The sequence below is a fragment of the Bidens hawaiensis genome, unplaced genomic scaffold (genome assembly GCF_021521415.1).
Source record: "Bidens hawaiensis isolate Kalapana, Puna unplaced genomic scaffold, B.hawaiensis_p1.1 tig00016562_1, whole genome shotgun sequence".
Lineage (NCBI taxonomy): Eukaryota > Viridiplantae > Streptophyta > Magnoliopsida > Asterales > Asteraceae > Bidens > Bidens hawaiensis.
In genome coordinates this window covers 215104-233176 of record NW_027492518.1, presented here as the reverse complement: position 1 = coordinate 233176, position 18073 = coordinate 215104, and the positions used below count along the sequence as shown (strand labels likewise).

General features: G+C 35.9%; 2 protein-coding genes across 2 annotated transcripts; one reads left to right on the top strand and one right to left on the bottom strand.

Annotated features, from left to right (window-relative positions):
* Nucleotides 1–220: 220 nt before the first annotated feature.
* On the top strand, nt 221–2401 carry LOC143551712 (RNA-binding protein CP33, chloroplastic-like). Its single transcript, XM_077042089.1, has 4 exons — nt 221–604; nt 683–784; nt 1661–1936; nt 2077–2401. The coding sequence occupies exons 1-4, from the start codon at nt 296–298 to the stop codon at nt 2179–2181; spliced, it is 792 nt and encodes a 263-aa protein (XP_076898204.1). The 5' UTR covers nt 221–295; the 3' UTR covers nt 2182–2401.
* Nucleotides 2402–6586: 4185 nt separating this feature from the next.
* Nucleotides 6587–9042, bottom strand: LOC143551717 (zinc finger CCCH domain-containing protein 56-like). Its single transcript, XM_077042094.1, has 2 exons — nt 7649–9042; nt 6587–6996 (listed from the first exon to the last, which is right to left on the bottom strand). Exons 1-2 carry the CDS (start codon nt 8511–8513, stop codon nt 6719–6721), a joined length of 1143 nt encoding a protein of 380 aa, XP_076898209.1. The 5' UTR covers nt 8514–9042; the 3' UTR covers nt 6587–6718.
* Nucleotides 9043–18073: the final 9031 nt, after the last annotated feature.

The window sequence follows — 18073 nt, the reverse complement described above, 5'->3', positions numbered from 1 at the left end:
GTATATATGGTCATTATTTTTTTTAAAAAAAAGTGTCTATACGGCCGTATAGGCCTATACGACCCATATAGGTCTATACGAGGCACAATAAATGATGGCAGACAACCTCTGTCACGATTCAGGTTCTATACGACCGTATAGCCCTATACAAGCCGTATAAGACTTAAAATGATGTATGAAAATCCCGGGTGGTGTGAGAATATCCTTTTTGACTTTCTTTTTCATTTTTGTTCTTTATCCACTACACCAGAGATGGAAAATCTTCTTCAAAGCTCCTAATTCCTCATAAACAAAAATGGCAGCAGCACTTGAATCACTACCACTCTCATTCTTCCATCTCAAACACTCTTCAAATCCACCATCAATAACCCATTCAAGATTAGTAAACCTTTCATTTCCCAACAAATCTTATCCACACCCTCTTTCAATTTCAAGAAAATTTCAAACATCAGCACTTCAACAAAATGTTTCTTTAGAACAATCAGAAAACACCCAGAAAGTTATTCAACAAAACAGGGTGTTTGTTCTTAATCTTCCATGGTCTTATTCTGCTGATGACCTCAAGAATCTTTTTGGTGAATGTGGAACTGTACAAGAAGCTGAGGTTTGCTTTCACTTCAAAATTGAATATTTTTAATCTGGGAAATTAATTATCTTTTAAAAAAAATGATTTTGGTGACAGATAATAAAGAGGAAGAAGGATGGGAAGAGCAGAGGGTATGCATTTGTTACAATGGGTTCTACAGAAGAAGCACTTTCTGCAATCCAAAAATATGATTCTTATGTAAGTCACTCACTAAATGAATACTGTGTTGTTAAATGTCACTATACCTACAATTAAAGGTATTTGTAGTCTTGGTCTTAAAATGGGCTCAATCATGAGCGCGAAATGTGTGACGCCCATAGGGTGCGAGTTAGGGGTGCAAACGAACTGAGCTACTCGCAAGCTACTGGAGCTTAGATCGATAAAAGGCTTGAAACGAGCCGAGCCCAAACCTTAAATAAAGCTCGTTTAGTTATTGAGCCCGAGCTCAAGCCTTGTATATTTTTTACTTATATCTCTTTTGGACTTGCCGATCTTAGTCTCGTTCAAGGTTCATTCTCAAAATATATAAATATAATCATTAAAATGTATATAATTTAGTTAATAAATAATAAACGAGCCGAGCCCGAGCTTGCGAATAAACAACTCATGAGTGAGTATCCGAGCTCGAGCTTTATAATAAGAGCTCATAATGAGCCGAGCTTGAGCTCAATCTCTTGTAAATCAAACAAGCCAATCTCGAGTCTACTTGAGCTTGTGCTCGGCTCGTTTACACCCTGGGCGTGATGCAAGAAATTATGCAGTTGACTGTATTTAAACAAATTAGGCCATTGCATTGCGTTATGTGTTTGACCAGTATTTGAACAAATTAGACCATCGATTGCAATGTTTGAATTTTCAAATCTGATTAAACAAACCTGACATTGATTAACGAGTTTGAATATTTGAACAAAGTAGAACATTGATTGAAAAAATTTGACTGAAGATAGATGATAATATCTTATATTTTAGTGTTTAAAAGTTGCCAGTTTAAAGTGTTATCTATAAATAACTTGTAAGTATGCTTCTAATAAGTAACGCTTCATGTACGAGATATAACATTATGGTTTGGTGCAGGAACTAATGGGAAGAATTATTCGGGTAGAATTTGCAAAAGATAATAAGAAACCTACACCACCGCGAACTAGTGGGGAGAAACGTTACAAGGTCTATGTGTCAAATCTTGCGTGGAGAGCAAGAAGTAATAATCTAAGGGACTTGTTTGGTGAGTTTAATCCATTATCTACCCGGGTTGTTTTCGAAAGCCCGGATGGCAGATCTGCAGGATACGGGTTTGTTAGTTTTGCATCAAAAGAAGAAGCTGAATCTGCAATATCTGCGTTGAACGGAAAGGTAGATTTTTGCTTCATAAACCGTTTAATCATGTTTGTCACCTGTACAACGAGGATAATTACACAAGAAACCTAATCAAAATTTATCTCATAACTATATTACAGTAAAGCTTGGCTAATATGTTCTATCTAATACTACAGGAGTTGTTGGGAAGACCGATTACGTTGGCTTTTAGTGACAGAAGTGCAGATAAAACTGGAACTGGAGAAGAGAATGCCTCTAAGGAGCAACCGGTTGAATCATAGTTTGTCGAAATCCGAGTTCCTGCTCAAGCAGTTTTTGGTAGTTGAAGATCATATGGAAGAAGACGATCGTTTGTAAGCTTCAATTTGTTTTTATCGTTTTCCACACGTGGGCATCCTGTATCTTTGAATCATATAGCGGATTGGCCTGTTAATTATTTACATCTTTAATGTTTCAATTAGAACACACAGTTTGCGACAATGCGATTATATGACCTTTGTATGTATGACAAATCAAGAACATATAGTATTGACAACTTTTATAAACTATGTTACATAGATGATAGTTTAGTCGTTAAAATCATAAATGCCAATTGTAATAGTACAAGGAGTTCTACACGAAGCCATTGTTGCCTTCACCTACTTTAGGACAGAATCCATGAATAACCGATAACTGTAAAGGGTTACTGAGTTAGAAATGACATGAAGATCTATTTCGAGTAATAGTCTAAGATACAAGTTCTCAGCATTGGATTGACATACAACCATATGTTCAGACTTCCTTTAAATCCCATAAGCATAGTGCCAGGTTGCCGCCAAGAAACTACGTGTTGCATAGTGAATTTCCCAAGCATCTCGGAGAGTTTTTCATGATTTGAATCACACACAATATATTGATCTTGTTACAAATAATAATCAAACCTGACTTGTATTCAAACAAAACAAGAATAGCACACACAATCCAATTGAGTTTGACATCGTTTATATTAGATATGAACCGGTGTTTTGAGAGTTTGAATTAATGCGAGGTTCAATGATAACCACCTTCCCGTCAATAACTCCTAAACACCATTCGTATATCTTAAGGAAGGCTCAAATACATTTCACGTTTCGAGTCCTTTGAGTTAAGCAAGCAAAACTCGAATTTAGTTGATCTTTTGAAACATAAATCCATTATCATAAGACTTTAAAGGTCATTTACATTATACTCAATTACAATGTAAAGAAGCAAGAAAAGGCACTAATATTTCATCCTTACATGTTCCTAACTAATCCTACAAAACTGTATATAATAAACAAAATTTCCTCCTTCAAAACTACAAACATACCATATCATCCAACCAATTCTACTTTAATTTTGTGTTTTAGAGTCCTTTACTTGTACCTTCTGTACATCACTAGAGGTTGATACCTCACCAAATCCAGTATGTCTAGAGGTAGTTCTTGTTTCCACATCTCCAAACTCGGTACAACTTCTCGTCAAGTTATGCCCATGAATCAGCTTCGCACGTATGTTCTCCGGCAACCTTAAAGTAAACCGATCTTGGTCTTCACCTGTCTTTGTAGTTTTAGAAATCGAATGTCCCGTTGAGTTGTTTCTCGAGAATCGTTATTTGTTTTTACTTTCTTCCCTATCTTGTCTCTCCATTTCAATAGTGACATGCTTCCCCTTGCTTGTTTCTTCTTTGGCATGATCAATATTATTGTTACCTTCGGTTTCATCGCGTATATTGATCGTATACGTGTCTTCAAGCACCTCATTTTCTTGAATCTCATGCATGGGTGTATTATTATTATTTTGGGCCGGAAGAGGGGACTTTTCGGGTGAGTTAACCGGTGTTTCAAGACTACGTCGACAAAAGGGGCATGTTTTATGTGACTCGAGCCAAAGATCAATACACTCTTGATGGAACACATGAGAACACTTTGGTAAAAGCCTAAGGACGTTATCATCCTCAAACTCGCATAAACATATAGCGCATTCCAAACCGTATGTTTCACGACGAAAATCTTTAACATTGGAGTAGGTAAACGTAGGGAAGGTACTTATGATTGAATGGTCGAGTCCCTGTTGACAATTAGTCCCGGTTATACCAGCTATATGTGTCGTGGATGGGTTGTGTCGAGAATTCCACGTGTGAAACACGTTCTGCATGAAACACCTGCAAAAGTATATCATGAAGAATCCAATAAAGAAGAGGACGAGGATAACGGTGGTGAGGACGATGGTAACGTGAGGGGATGCATGGGGTTCGGTTGGCGTAGGAATGTTGGCAGGCTCCGTCGTCATTGGCCGAGTCAGGCGGCGGTTGTAGGTTGGCCGGAGATGTGAAATCCCGGCCGGTGGTGGTTTCAGATTGAGGGATATATGGAGAACAATGTGGTCTAAGTGAAAGGTGGCAGGATTCTATGAAATTTTGTGTTTGCATGGTTTATGGGATAAATTAAGAAAAAGGGGATATTGGAGAGTGAAATATATTTGGTAAGAGGGTGATGTGGGGTTGGTTTCACTTTTGATTATAGGGTGTATATACAGCCATTGAATGAGTCATATAATTAGAAACTTGTGTCAAATAATCATATTTAGTACCTAAAGATGTGCCGTTTGTGGACATAAGGTTATTATTAACTAGAAACTTGTGTGATATTTAGTACCTAAGTATCATACACACCCTTATGAGTTATGATTAAAGTTATTAATAATTAGATTTCACAAAATGGTTGCCTATACAATTTATAAGTTAAACCAAGATGTAAATAATTGTTTTTATAATAGCATTGCTATGTATAAAGTCAATAATTTCACATAGATACTCTCTAATCAATTATAATTTATAACTACTGATAAAAACTATAATTAGTCGGATATAGCACCACAAGCTAAGGATGAAGGACACGTACCTTGGATCGTAAGTTGAGAAACCTAGATGTTCGCAACGACTTTGTAAAGACACTGGTAATTTGATCATTTGTTGTTGTAAACCACAAACGAAGATTTCTCTGAACTTGTAAGTCCACTTACAATCAACGTTACAATATTAGATTTGGGAGAATAAGGAACAAGAGTCCATGTTTCCGATAAGGGTTGATGAAAAAAATCCACTTTTTGGCAATTGTAGGCCGGGACAAAGATAAGGAAAACATTGTTAATAGATGGTTGTATCAAAACAAAGTGCCAAAGGGTTTAGGAACACAAGATTGAGAAAGGAGAATGAGACTGGTTTCGAGGTCATGTCGAGGATGACGCTCTACAAAACCCTTTTATTCACTAGTATGAGACTATGAGGACAAGATCTTTGATGAACAATGCCAAGAGATAAGAAAAGAATCGTTAAATTACGAAACTCACCATCCCAATCAGTTTGAGCTTTTTTAAGTCTTGTATTGAGTTGTCTTTCAACCATTGATAAGTAAGTTTTGAAAGTGGTATACACATTCAATTTTTTTAACTAGATGATTAATCCATAAGTATCAAGGGTGGTGATCAAAACGACAATACACAATATAGGGTATCGATGGCGTTCAAAAGATAAAACATGCGTGGGACATTAAACATTAAAATAAACCAAATCATGAATTTTTACCATGGAATTAGAAACACATAAAAGAGAGTTTTGTGGATATATGCATTTGACAAGAAGAACAAAATTTTTGTAAAGATCTAGATGTAACTGGAAGAGAATTTTCATAACATGTTATAACACAGAATGCGAAGGATGATGATGTTGATGACCTAGCCGTCTATTCCAAACGGTAGAGGATGCACAATTAACAAAGTAGATTTATTGTCGACTGAAGATGCGGAAGAAGTGAGTAGAGATCATGTTCACTAGGCTCATGAGTAGGGTAGTGTGTACTCTTCCTTCACAGTGAAAAAGATCTAGTGAAACTTAAAGAAAGCATTATTTTCAGGACAAAAATTTGAATAGAAAGAAAACATTTGGTGATCACAGGTACATACATATAGAATATCGCATAAGCGAAAAGTTTTGTGGCGAGAAAACTTGTAAAGAGCCAATATGATGGATATGGCGTTGTTTGCTATTATCCACTATCAACGTGGACTGAATAATTACCATGATAAAAAGGAGTTAAGTGGGGTTGGTAAAAAATTCGGGTTCGAACACAATGGTGTTAGTGGTGTGTTGTAATTTGATTTGATATTGTATAGACATGATAGAAACTGAATTGTTGTGAGAGCTTGTTGTGGCAGCTAGGGTTTCTAGCAACGACTGTATTATGAATTGAAACCATTGCAAGATACGGGACCTGTTTGACCGACTACTAGAGTTTTGAAGCTACTTAGCTCTAGTTTGCTCTAAAACCATGTTAAACCTAGAACAATATTGTATATTGATATTGATTGTGTCCATAAATCTCAGGAAATTTCAATTTCGCACCGTAAGAGTTAAAATCACATCAAATCAAATGACTAGATAAACCGTAAACGTGTAAAATAATAAAATGTATATTCATATTGAAGCTTGGTTATTATTCTATGAGATATTCACAAGTTTCTACCACCGACACAAGAAACTAAAATCATTAAATTAACAAAAGCGGAAAAAAAACATTATACGCCTTTCTACACCATTTTATGCAATTGGTACAAACAAAACTCCACCAATATTTTAATTAACACGGTATAACATATGTAACAATTCTTAAGGTCTGATAAACTCATAAAAGTACATAATTTAAAATCTAAAACACCAGCAACCAGAAAGTAATAAAACAGACAGTTCCTGCCTACAACAGTCTTAAAGCAGCATACATAAAACAAAACAAAACAATAACAAAACCGAATTGTGCCGACAACTTACTCGATGTCATCAATCCAGTCCCCATAAATCCGACTGATTTTATCCGGGCCTTTCCACTTTTGAAATGGTCTCTGTCCAGTCCTCGGAATTACTCCCGGAAGCCAAGAAGGAGCCCCAGCATGGTAACCATCCAAATGAGCCACTGATGGACCAGCGGCTGCAACCGGTTCAGCCGGTGTCTTTGAAGGCATGAGCCCTGGCTTGTTTGGGTCCATTGATGTAGGAGAATCTTTGGCATCTATATCCACAAGCCCACCACCATACCGATGCAGTTCTGCCAAAAGAACCATTATAATCCGTATATACAAAGCTCAAATATGCAAATATTAATTAACCATTAATTAACAAAAAGAACTTAGGCCTAAATCTTTAGGAATTCATTATTTTGGGCCAATTTTTTTTCAGTCCAAAAATTTCAACCCAAATGGTGAAACCGAACAGCCGAAACTGGACGGCTTTCAAAAATCGTAAAACAGCATTTTCAGTTTTTGGTTCGATTTGAGCCCAAACTGACCAATGCACATCCCTGATAAATGAGTAGCCAAGAAATAGATGTTAAAATTCACTAACAAAAAAAAAGCAAAATTTTACCCAAAATTTCAGGCACAAATTCATAATATTTTGAGCCATTTTTGTTTTGCCGAAAAATTTAAAAGCCCAAATAGTAAAATTGAAACCAAAGCGAACTCATTGTGAAAACCAAAAAACCATAACCTGATGGTTTTCAGGAACTCAAAAACTGAATTTTCGGTTTTTGGTTCGATTTGAGCCCATAACCAAACCATGCACATTGACAACAAAGATTACATTATTTTATTTATTTCAATGGCCGCCAACACAACCCAAATGACCCGTTAACCAACCACCCGGTTCTACTAACCAACAACTTTGATAAAATTTATATTATTTATGAAAAAAAACTATACCTGCAGCTCCATGAGCAAAATGACACTTACTCCCAAACGGGCAATAGCCCGTTTGCTCCCACTTATTACAAATCCTTGTTTTCCAATTTGACGGCTTCAACATCGAATTAGCACCCGCGGAATCCACCACTCCGCCACCACCACCAGCTCCTCCTCCTCCGCCACCACCACCACCGCCGCCACCACCTCCACCTCCTCCACCACCACCACCTCCACCACTGCCACCATACCCACCACCCGAACCCGGCCCCAAACTGATCACAACACTCTCCCGAGCCTTCGACTGCTCATCATGCAAAAACGTGCAATTATCCCCATACGGACACCCCTCTTCCGTATAAAACTTCTTACAATGCCTCCCTTTATACGACCGTTGACTATCAACCGTGAAACTCACCGACCCAAGTGACGGAATCTGAAACTCTTCCCGAGGCTCACTCGAAACCCCCCGATCCTCCTCATGAGCCGCCACAATCTCCTGCCAATTCGGTGGCGGTCGCCTCAACTCCTCAATACTATGAGCAAAATTACAATTCGTAATATACGGGCACGTCCCCGCCCGAAACTTACAACACAGCTTCGTCTTAAAAAACATCTTCCCAATCGCCTTCGACCGGCTAGTCGCCTGCCCATCACCACCCTGCCCGTTTCTCTTCTTGCCCGGCGGTTCACTCCCCGACCTAGTCTGCGATTGCCGGCCTTCATAATTCGAATTCGAGTTACCATCAACCGACGCTTCTCGATCCCAAACTCCATATTCATCCTCGGTTGCCCAAACCGGCTGGTCCCCCCAATAATCACCACCGTTCCGTGACCCGCCGGTTATAATTTGAACAACATTTCCACTTTCTCTACCATAATCCATTTCAAGATAGGCAAAACTACAAAGCCCTAATTCTGTATTGAAGATAAAGGTTCAAACTTGAAGCCTAATTAAGGAACAACTGAAGGTGAAATTAAACAAAAGGGTATTTAATTAAAGACTAATGGTGTTTAAAAATGAAATCTTTAGAACTCTGCACACACAACAAAAGGGGGTATTTCAAGAAACTGATGACTAACCTAATGAACAACAAAATTGACAACAGTAGAAGCAAATATAAAGGTGAAATTATAATAAAGTTACAATCTTTGATGGTGAAACAGATCTGGGTAACGTAACTGTTAAGAAGTGTATAAGAAGTTATGACTTACAACATGGAAAGTATAACAGATAAGGCTGGTGAATGGATTAAAGGATAAAGATTAGATTTTGAGAAGTGGGTTGGTTTTAATTTATGGTTTTGATGAACGTACCGCCGTTGTTGGATGGGAGATTGAGGAAGAAAGAAGAGGGCGTCGTTAATCAATGAAGACAAAGGACAAAGGTTAGTAACACAGACAGTTATGTTTGGAGTTTGATACATTAAGAACCCTCAAGATATGATTTTGTGTACTTTGATACTTGAAATCTTTGAGGCAGTTTGGTAGTATCTTAATGTTTATTAAAAGATTACCTTTTAATTAGGGGTGAATAAAAAACTAAAAAAATCGAACCGAAGCACTAACGAAGGTTAATGTTTTCTTTTTTTTTGAAAAATCAAATTTTTGGTTTCGGTTCAATTTTCCATATTTAAAAATTCCGAAAAAATCGAACCGATTAATGGTAATGAAGATTATGAAGGCTGAGACAAAACTTTGAAGATGAACAAGATGATGAATAAAGATGAGAACTAAAATATTTTTTAGTGTTTTTCGATTAAGAAATTTGTTGAATTTTAAACTCTATTATTCTAACAACCTTGTATTCGTATTGTTCCACGTAACATGCGTTTATTTTTGTTTTTTGTATTCGATATATTTGTGTTAATCTAATACACCATTACAAGCTTAAAATTATCATCTTCATTCTTTAATATTTTTTGCAACGTCTACACATAATTATAAAATACCGACTATAACCGAACCGAAAATAACCGAAAAACCAAAAAAAACCAAAACCGAACGGTTTGTATATTCAAAAAACCGATGAATTCGGTTTCGGATTTGCCTAAAAACCGAACCGAACCGTGCACAACCCTACTTTTAATATTTCATAGATTCTTAATGGTTAAGAGGTAAGATTAAGTATGAATCGTTAAGAGTCTATCTTTTAATGGTTTATAATCTTTGAATGGTTAAGAGGCATCCTTAAGTCTATATGGTTAAGAGGTAGCCTCTTAACTATTCAAACTTAAGATTGTCTCTTAACCATTAAGAGGTTATGAACAATTAAGAGATAGTCTCTTAATGGCCGTTAAGAGGCAACCAAATAGCCCCTTAGTGGAGACTTACATTGCCACCCCTTTTAGGAAGCCCAACCTCACTAGCAGATCGGCTAGCCGCCTTACTGACTCTGATGCCATTTGTAACTGTCCAAGTAAACCGTTTCAGGATATTTCCTGGTTTGCCCTTAATGGTTTACCCGTTCAGGTACTCACATATATGTATTCACTCGATTTTCACTCGCCTAGGTAAAACATGTCACGGTATGGAAGGTTTCCACTCCCTTATAAAGAAAGTTTCATTCTCGTCTCAGCTGTTCTGCTAAACCATTCAATTTTGATGACTTTGGAGGAGTCATTTGGTGTTGAATAGCTTTTTCTCTATAAGCATCAAAAGGACTAATGTGTTAACCTCCATTATCTGGACGAATGCACTTTAACTTCTTCACAGTTCGTCTCTCAACTAAGGCATGAGGTTGCATAAATAGATATAATACTTATAAATAGGTGAGACAAAGTATAAGCATCCTTCAAGCGTTCCATACTTTATAAGACTACATATATCTAAATGTATTAAATTAAGTGTGCTTTCTTTCCTAGAAGGAAGATGACTCTTGAAGGAAACTCTTGTTTGCTTACCTTCCAGACAATGATAACAATTCTTCATATGAACATCATGCACACCGGATAATACATTTTTCTTAAACAACAGAGACATCCTTTTTTCAATCGCCTGACCAAGTCTTTTATGGCACAAGTTGATCATATCAATATTCATTAATGAATGGACTGAACCTTTGGAGATATTAGGATGTGTTTTATATAAATTTGAACTTCTTTGACCTTCTTACATGATCAAAGAATCACGAGTGAGTTTCCAAATTCCATCTCCAAAGGTAGTATGGTAAACTTCAACATCAAGTAAGCGTGCAAATATTAAGTTTAAGTTTAACATCTCAAACATATTTTACATTGTATGAAAATAACATCTTTCATCTCTGTCACACCCCAACCTAAGGCGGAAATGTCGGGGCGTGAGCTGATTGCTCACAGCTCTCAAGGTACTATCATGCAATAACTTAAAGGTGACAATATCTATTTAATTTAATTAAATATCCAAATAAATTCAAATACAAAGTACAACTCATTTAAACAAACAATGAATACACAACTAAGTCTTGATTAACTTAATTCTTCACTAAGTTTTCACCAAATCTTGCAACTAGTTCAAACAATAACCTGCATATGCGTATAAAATAGAAAGGTTTGTCAACAACACATGTTGAGTGAGTAAAATACCAGTTTAAGACACTACAATAATAATATATAATATATAAAGAAAAATGCAAATTGTTCCTGTGAGATAAGCAATTTAACCATAACATATAAACAAATCACACAAATATAAATATAGGGCTAAACCATTGCCATGCGCCGGGGATTGGTTACCAAAGATGAGTTGTCGGTAAGCTCGATGCCAGATGAACTAGGGGATTGCTACTACGACAGTCGTATGATCATACTATAATGAGAATATGTTGGACCTCTCTGAAATGTATTCAAATAAAGCAAGTAAACAAATAGCAAGTCATGCATAAACTGATATACACACAAGGATTAAACAGTTGCGGTTTTGAATACTAGATAATAAATCAATATTGTAAATACGCATATGTCCCCAAAATATTTAAAATAAGTAAAAAAGGGGAGTGATTACTCACCTGATCGAATAAGCAAAGCGGAAATGAATACGAAAAGAAAGCGATAAATCATGCTCTTCGGGAATACCGACGAAAAATCCTAAGTAACAAATAATTGCAGAATAAATACGGATTGAATAAAGAATCTAAAACTACATAGAGGTTCGGGATTTGATGATCGGTGTGTTCTTACAAAAGCTAAATGTTACATAAATTTAGTATTACTTTAGTAAATAGTATAAATTAGTTAATAAAATACTTCAATAAATATTTATAAATGATTTTTTTAAACTAAAATACATTTAATGTATTTATATACATGTTCTTGTTATTAATAAAGAATTCTTTTATATTAATATTGTAAATAATAGAAAACAAATATAAATAACAATATTTATATAAAATATGATCCTTTATAAAATACTTAAACTAAACAATTATGTAAAATACTAAGGTATAATATATATATTTTAATTATATATTTTAAATAAACAACCATTTTAAATCTTTACTAAAACATTTATCAATCCTTTAATACTAATATATACACACTCACACACACACACACACACAAATATATGATTGCAACCAAGATTCAGAAACGTAACAAGTTAAAATGTCGGTTTTTAATAAAATGTAATTTAATTAGTATATATATAATTTTAATAATATAATTTAGATGATTAATATAATAAATAATAAAGCTTACAAGATTTAAAAAAAACCACGACTAGCCGGGGGAGGCTCAAGCATGCGCTCCCAGCCACACAACGTCTTAAGCAAACACACACCAGCCACGCGCGCTGGTGTGTTCGTTGTTGTAACATCCTACTTTTGGTTATTATAATAAAATAAATTTCGTTATTTTATAGTGGGTCGTTAACGGTTTAGATAAATAGAATACGAGTCGGGCTAGTGTTGGGTAAATGAATATGGGTTATGACTTGGGTTAGGAAAGAAAGAAGGAAAGACCATAGGCTTAAGCCCATGATCCATAAATATATAAACCATTAATATCCATTTAATCCTCATTCACACATATTCCATACACCACCCAAAACACACACTTAAGATCTCTCTCTAGTTCTTCCTTTTTCTCTAGCCGAAACCAAGAAGGAAACCGAGCACCGACCCGAGGTAATGATAGTTTAATATTGTATGAGCTTAACCCGTTAGATATAGTCACGAAACGACGAGCCGACACCGTTAAACCGTTTAAGTCACGAGATCCGGGTGGAATCGGGTATAAACCGAACCTATGATGAGCTTAGGGGTCACCCTAGCTCAGATCTGGATCGAACGATACAAAAAACGGTGAAAAACGAGCTAAAACTCGTTTTTCCGACGTGTTCGCGGTTTTCCGGCGGCTTTCCGGCAATGGCGGCGCCGGAAAGGCGGCGCCCAAAAAGTTAGTACGAGGTAAGGAGGTGTCAAGGAATGTTCTGACATTCCCTGACCTAACCCTAATTCGCTGACGGAGGTCTAACGAACTAGCTTTGATTCGTGTACTAAATTGTTAAAGAAAGACTGACGAACTAGCTTCAGTTCGTTAAGTTCAATTCGTCTGTTGACCAGTTCGCTATGAGGTTTAATTCGTTATGAGGACTGGTTCGTCATAAGGGTTCAATTCGCCAAGGAGTTCAATTCGTTAGACAGACCAGACGAATTTGGACCGATTCGCTAAAAAGACCAATTCGTTATGAAATAACGAATTAGCGTTATGGAAGACAGAAGTAACGAATGAACCCCAATTCGTTAAAGAGCTTATTAACGAACTAGACTTTGATAAAATGACAGAACAGTCCCCGGACTTAGAAAAGAATGAATTAATTACAATTAGGCCCTTGAACTTTTGAGTTAGCGAATTAATTAATGATTCAAAATTGTAATGGAAAACGTGTTACGACGGTTAATGGAAATAAAATTTTTCCAAGCTGACCTGGCAGCTCGACCCCAGCCAGGGGTTCTGCCCCTTGGACCCTGCTAGGGGTTGCCGCCCCTAGACCCCGCTGCCAGGGGCGCTGCCCCCCGACCCCCTTCCGTTGAGGGTTATAATTAGAATAGAAACGTGATATGGCTAGTGATAGATAATTGATACGAGTAATTGTTATACAGTTAGCCGTGCCCAACTGAAGAAAGGAATAACTATTAACGGTGAACGTAACCGACTTCAGGTGAGTTTCTAGCCTCATTCCTTGTTATGTTTTCGGGGCTGTGTGCATACTTGATGTGATTAGTTAATACACTTATCCTAAGTGATAAGTGTATGCCATATATGTATTATGTGAAATGTATGAATGGTTTCTTGTCGATACATGAACGATCTTCGGAATTGCATGTATTGCCAGGAAATGGTTGATGTTATATGTATGTTGTAAGATAAAGAATGAATGATGTATGTATGAAACTTACGATTATGTATATAGAAAAGTATGTTAAAAATGTATGGAAGAATGGGTACCGGACCCTAATAATATCCGAGGATGAAGGATACCGGACCCTAATAATATCCGAAGATGGATGGCACCGGACCCTAATAATATCCGAGGATGGAGGGTACCGGACCCTAATAATATCCGAGGTATGTAGGGCGAATGCTCTTTATAACGTAAGGTTAGATATGTATGTGTATGAAAGATTGATGGACAGGTTAAGTATGTAATGCGTACCTACGGGCACGTGTATGTGTATGTAAAGTAAGTTATGTGATTAACTAGAACTCACTCAGCGTAGCTGACTTTTAGTATGCACGCAGACAAATAGGTTGAGGCAGCTAGCATGATTGAAGACACATGGCATGGAATCGAAGAGATTGGCATCTCGAAGAAATGTTGTGATGTTTTAAAGAGTATGTTTTGTTTTAAATGGCTATGAATGTTTTATAAGACAAGATTTGAAGGTTATGTAACATATTGTGGTGTAAGTTTTAATGTTCCGCGAATGTTTTAATTAACTCTGATTTAGAACTGTGTTTATGAGTAAATCCAATACCAAAGTAGGGCTACTGGTAACGGGGCCTTACAGTTGTTTATATGGCAAGTCCAAAAATAATAAAACAGACAAACAAATAAATCAATAGAACAAACCCTAGAATATCAAATTAAATAATCTGTTAACTGTTGATTCCGTTAACGTTAGGGTTAATAATTTCCGATAAAAAACGAACCGATTACACTACTTAATTACCTTTAACGATGTCAGATTAATGGTCTAATTGATTCAACAGTTTCCAGCCAAGAACAGATCAAGAACGAGCAGTAGCAGCAAAGATAATATAATTAAATAAGGGGTATTGTTGGCGACGTGTAATAGGTCGTATCTGCATGCTTAATTGAATTATTATGGTTGTTATATGGTATAACGATTAACGAGTTGGAGCGATTTGATATAATGAGCAATTCATATCACCCTTGATCGATTTTACTAAATTAACAGTGTGGGTAAGCCGCAAATGGTAAGATTAACAAATGCAAGATTCAATTACCAAGTTAAAGACGAGACTTTAGGTCCAAGCAAACTAAACAGGTATATGGGTTGAATATGGATACGGGTTAACGGGTAAGGGTAAGTGGGTAATAGGATTATAATATTATTATAGATTAATATATCATATTTGCATTTTAGTTCCTCTAGTTTAGGTGTGGAAACATAATAGGTTAAATTATATTTAGGGTTAAAAATGTATATGTTTGAAAGTTACTTATACATGTTAAATAAATACAATAAATAATTATTAATAAAATAACAAATACTCGCTAGACTCGATATTTTATGAATAAAAATGTGCCGACATAGAAGCGGGTTGGGTATCGGATATAAAATATAAGTTTGAAAATTCGAATTGTTACAATCTCTACCTTATTTTCATATTTCCACTTTGGTCAATCATATCTCTGTTTTATTCATAGACATATCTTAAATTTTAATCCCCATCATTTCATAAATTCAAGCACTAATTTTTATAAATTAATATAATGGTGTCAATTTTGTTTCGATTCCATATATACTTAGACATGATAAATTTTATTTAGAGATCTTTATTTTCAGGTACCCAAGGTTTTTTTCGAACCATCATGTCTATGTCTCTTCAAAAAAAAACTTTTTAATATATCTTGACTTGACCATCTTCATTACTTGCTCCAATTTTTGAAAAAAATGTATCTTTCGAATCAAGTAGTCTATCACGCTATTAGGATATGAGAGCTGTATTTATTTCATCACTGAATTTGTAAAATTAATGTACCTTTTACTTACTATGTTAAAAGACTCTAGAGGGACACATGCTCCTTAACTAGGGGTACCGCAATTAAATTAAACAAGTTAAACTCTAAATTTTAAACAAAATCTCGTGAATCTCATTCGTAACATGATTACCCATTTTCATTATCACTTAATTCCACGATTACCATTTTCATTATCACTTAATTCCTCCATGATTTCTTTGCTTCCATTATGCAAACATAAATAAACATCCTTTAGTCGCTATCACCTCCCTTAATTCTCCTTCAACCCCTATCGCATCCTGATGAGTGGGTGAAATAACGTGCCTTTAATGTTTAATTTCATGTGTGTTAATTGTTTTTATATATCTAACATGAATACTTTGAGTGGTTTATTGATCGCAAGTGCTTGGAGTTTAAATGAACTAATTTGGAGCTTATAGGATGGTGAGGAATCAAGTTACAGTCAAACAAATGCTAACTAGGGCTCGGAAAGGCAAACGAGTGTCACGTAAATGAAAAAAATGATGTTGGGACTGTAGCCATATAAAGACCACCGTAGCTTACGGTGGAGTCAGGATATATACGTGTAAGGCCCTGAGCCCAGGTGACCTAGTGTTGGATTTACTCGTAAACACAAGTCTAAATATCTGAGTGAATTAAAACTGTCGCGAAACCATTAAACTTCAACCATATATTACATGATCATCCAAATCTCATCATAATAATCAAGCACTTGTCTTAAAACATAATATATATTTAAACATCATAACATTCTTCTTAAGTTGTCAGCCTCTTCAGTCCAATGCCATGTGTCTCCCTCAAGCTAGCTGCCTTAGCCTATTTACATGCATGCATCCTAAAAGTTAGGGGTGAGCAACTTAACCGCCATAATCGTTTAACCGAACCATAAATGAACCGATTTTAACCGATAACCAACATAACCGGTGGAATTTAGTTAATTTTCAAAACCGCCAAATATGGGTCGGTTTTGGTTAAAGATAATTCCAAACCCGCCATAACCGAACCGACCAATTTATTTAAGCAACAATATGTTTGAGGCTAACTTCCACCAAACATATGCTCGAAATATACCATTTTGTTGGTTTTGGTTCTACGTTTGTTATTGAATTAACTTGGAATTTCATTGTTGGATTATACGTTGCCGTTTTTTTAATATATGGTATAAGTATTATGGATTATATATTTTGTTGGACTATGTAATGTCATTTTTTTGTAATATTTGGTACCAAACTTTTAGACGTAGATAGATTGTTTTTGGTTATGATTAATCGACCTAAACCGACTCGTTATAACCATTAAAACCGATTAACTGAAACCGTTATAATGGATCGGTTATGGTTATGGATATCCATTAACCGACATATCAGTTATGGTTATGGGTTTTGCTCAAAACCGTCTCAAACCGACCCATGCACACCCCTAATAAAAGTCAGCTACGCTAAGAGAGTTCTAGTTAATCAGACAACATACATTACATTTGTCACACCCCGGCTTAGGGCCTAGGCGTATGACCAATAGTTGGTATCTGTTTTGTAAATATATCAGAGTTGCGGTTTATTTTAGCGGAAGTCTTTGGTTATAATATAATATTAATTTATTTGAAATCTTCTCGGATAATAAATACCCGAGTGTTTGATTTATAAATCATATTTAAATCTTGTTTATAATATCTTTAAATTGAGCCATCTCTACCTTGCAAGCGTCTATCTTCATGAATGACTATATCCCTTGCTACCTGTGCTAATATGTTTCCCTGAAATGTGAGGAAAAATACGTCAGCTATATGTTGGTGAACACGTATGACTCTATAAAACATTTTGAATGACGATTACAATACAAATATAGTTTTCTTGACAATCTCATCGGAAGCATTACTACTTCCGGTATATGTACCACTGCCCTACACACATAACGGTATTCTCTGAGCCAAACGGCCCTGAACAGAGAACTAGTCATGACCGTTTCAGCCCGCGGCTACCTCGCCTTTGATTGATTGATTAGGCTTTAACAGTTATGTTTGGATCCATACACATGCGTATTCGGTCTGAGTTGATTTTATTCTCTACTTTGTATTATAACGTTTTAGAGATTACACGATCTCATGTAGACATTGATTGACTCGTTAAGACAAACACTCGTTCGTCTCATTGAGTATAAATAAGTTTTGACTGATTGAAAAGGTTAACGTATTCACTTGTACCGTCGGTGTGCGTTTGAAACCTTGACTGTGAATGAATG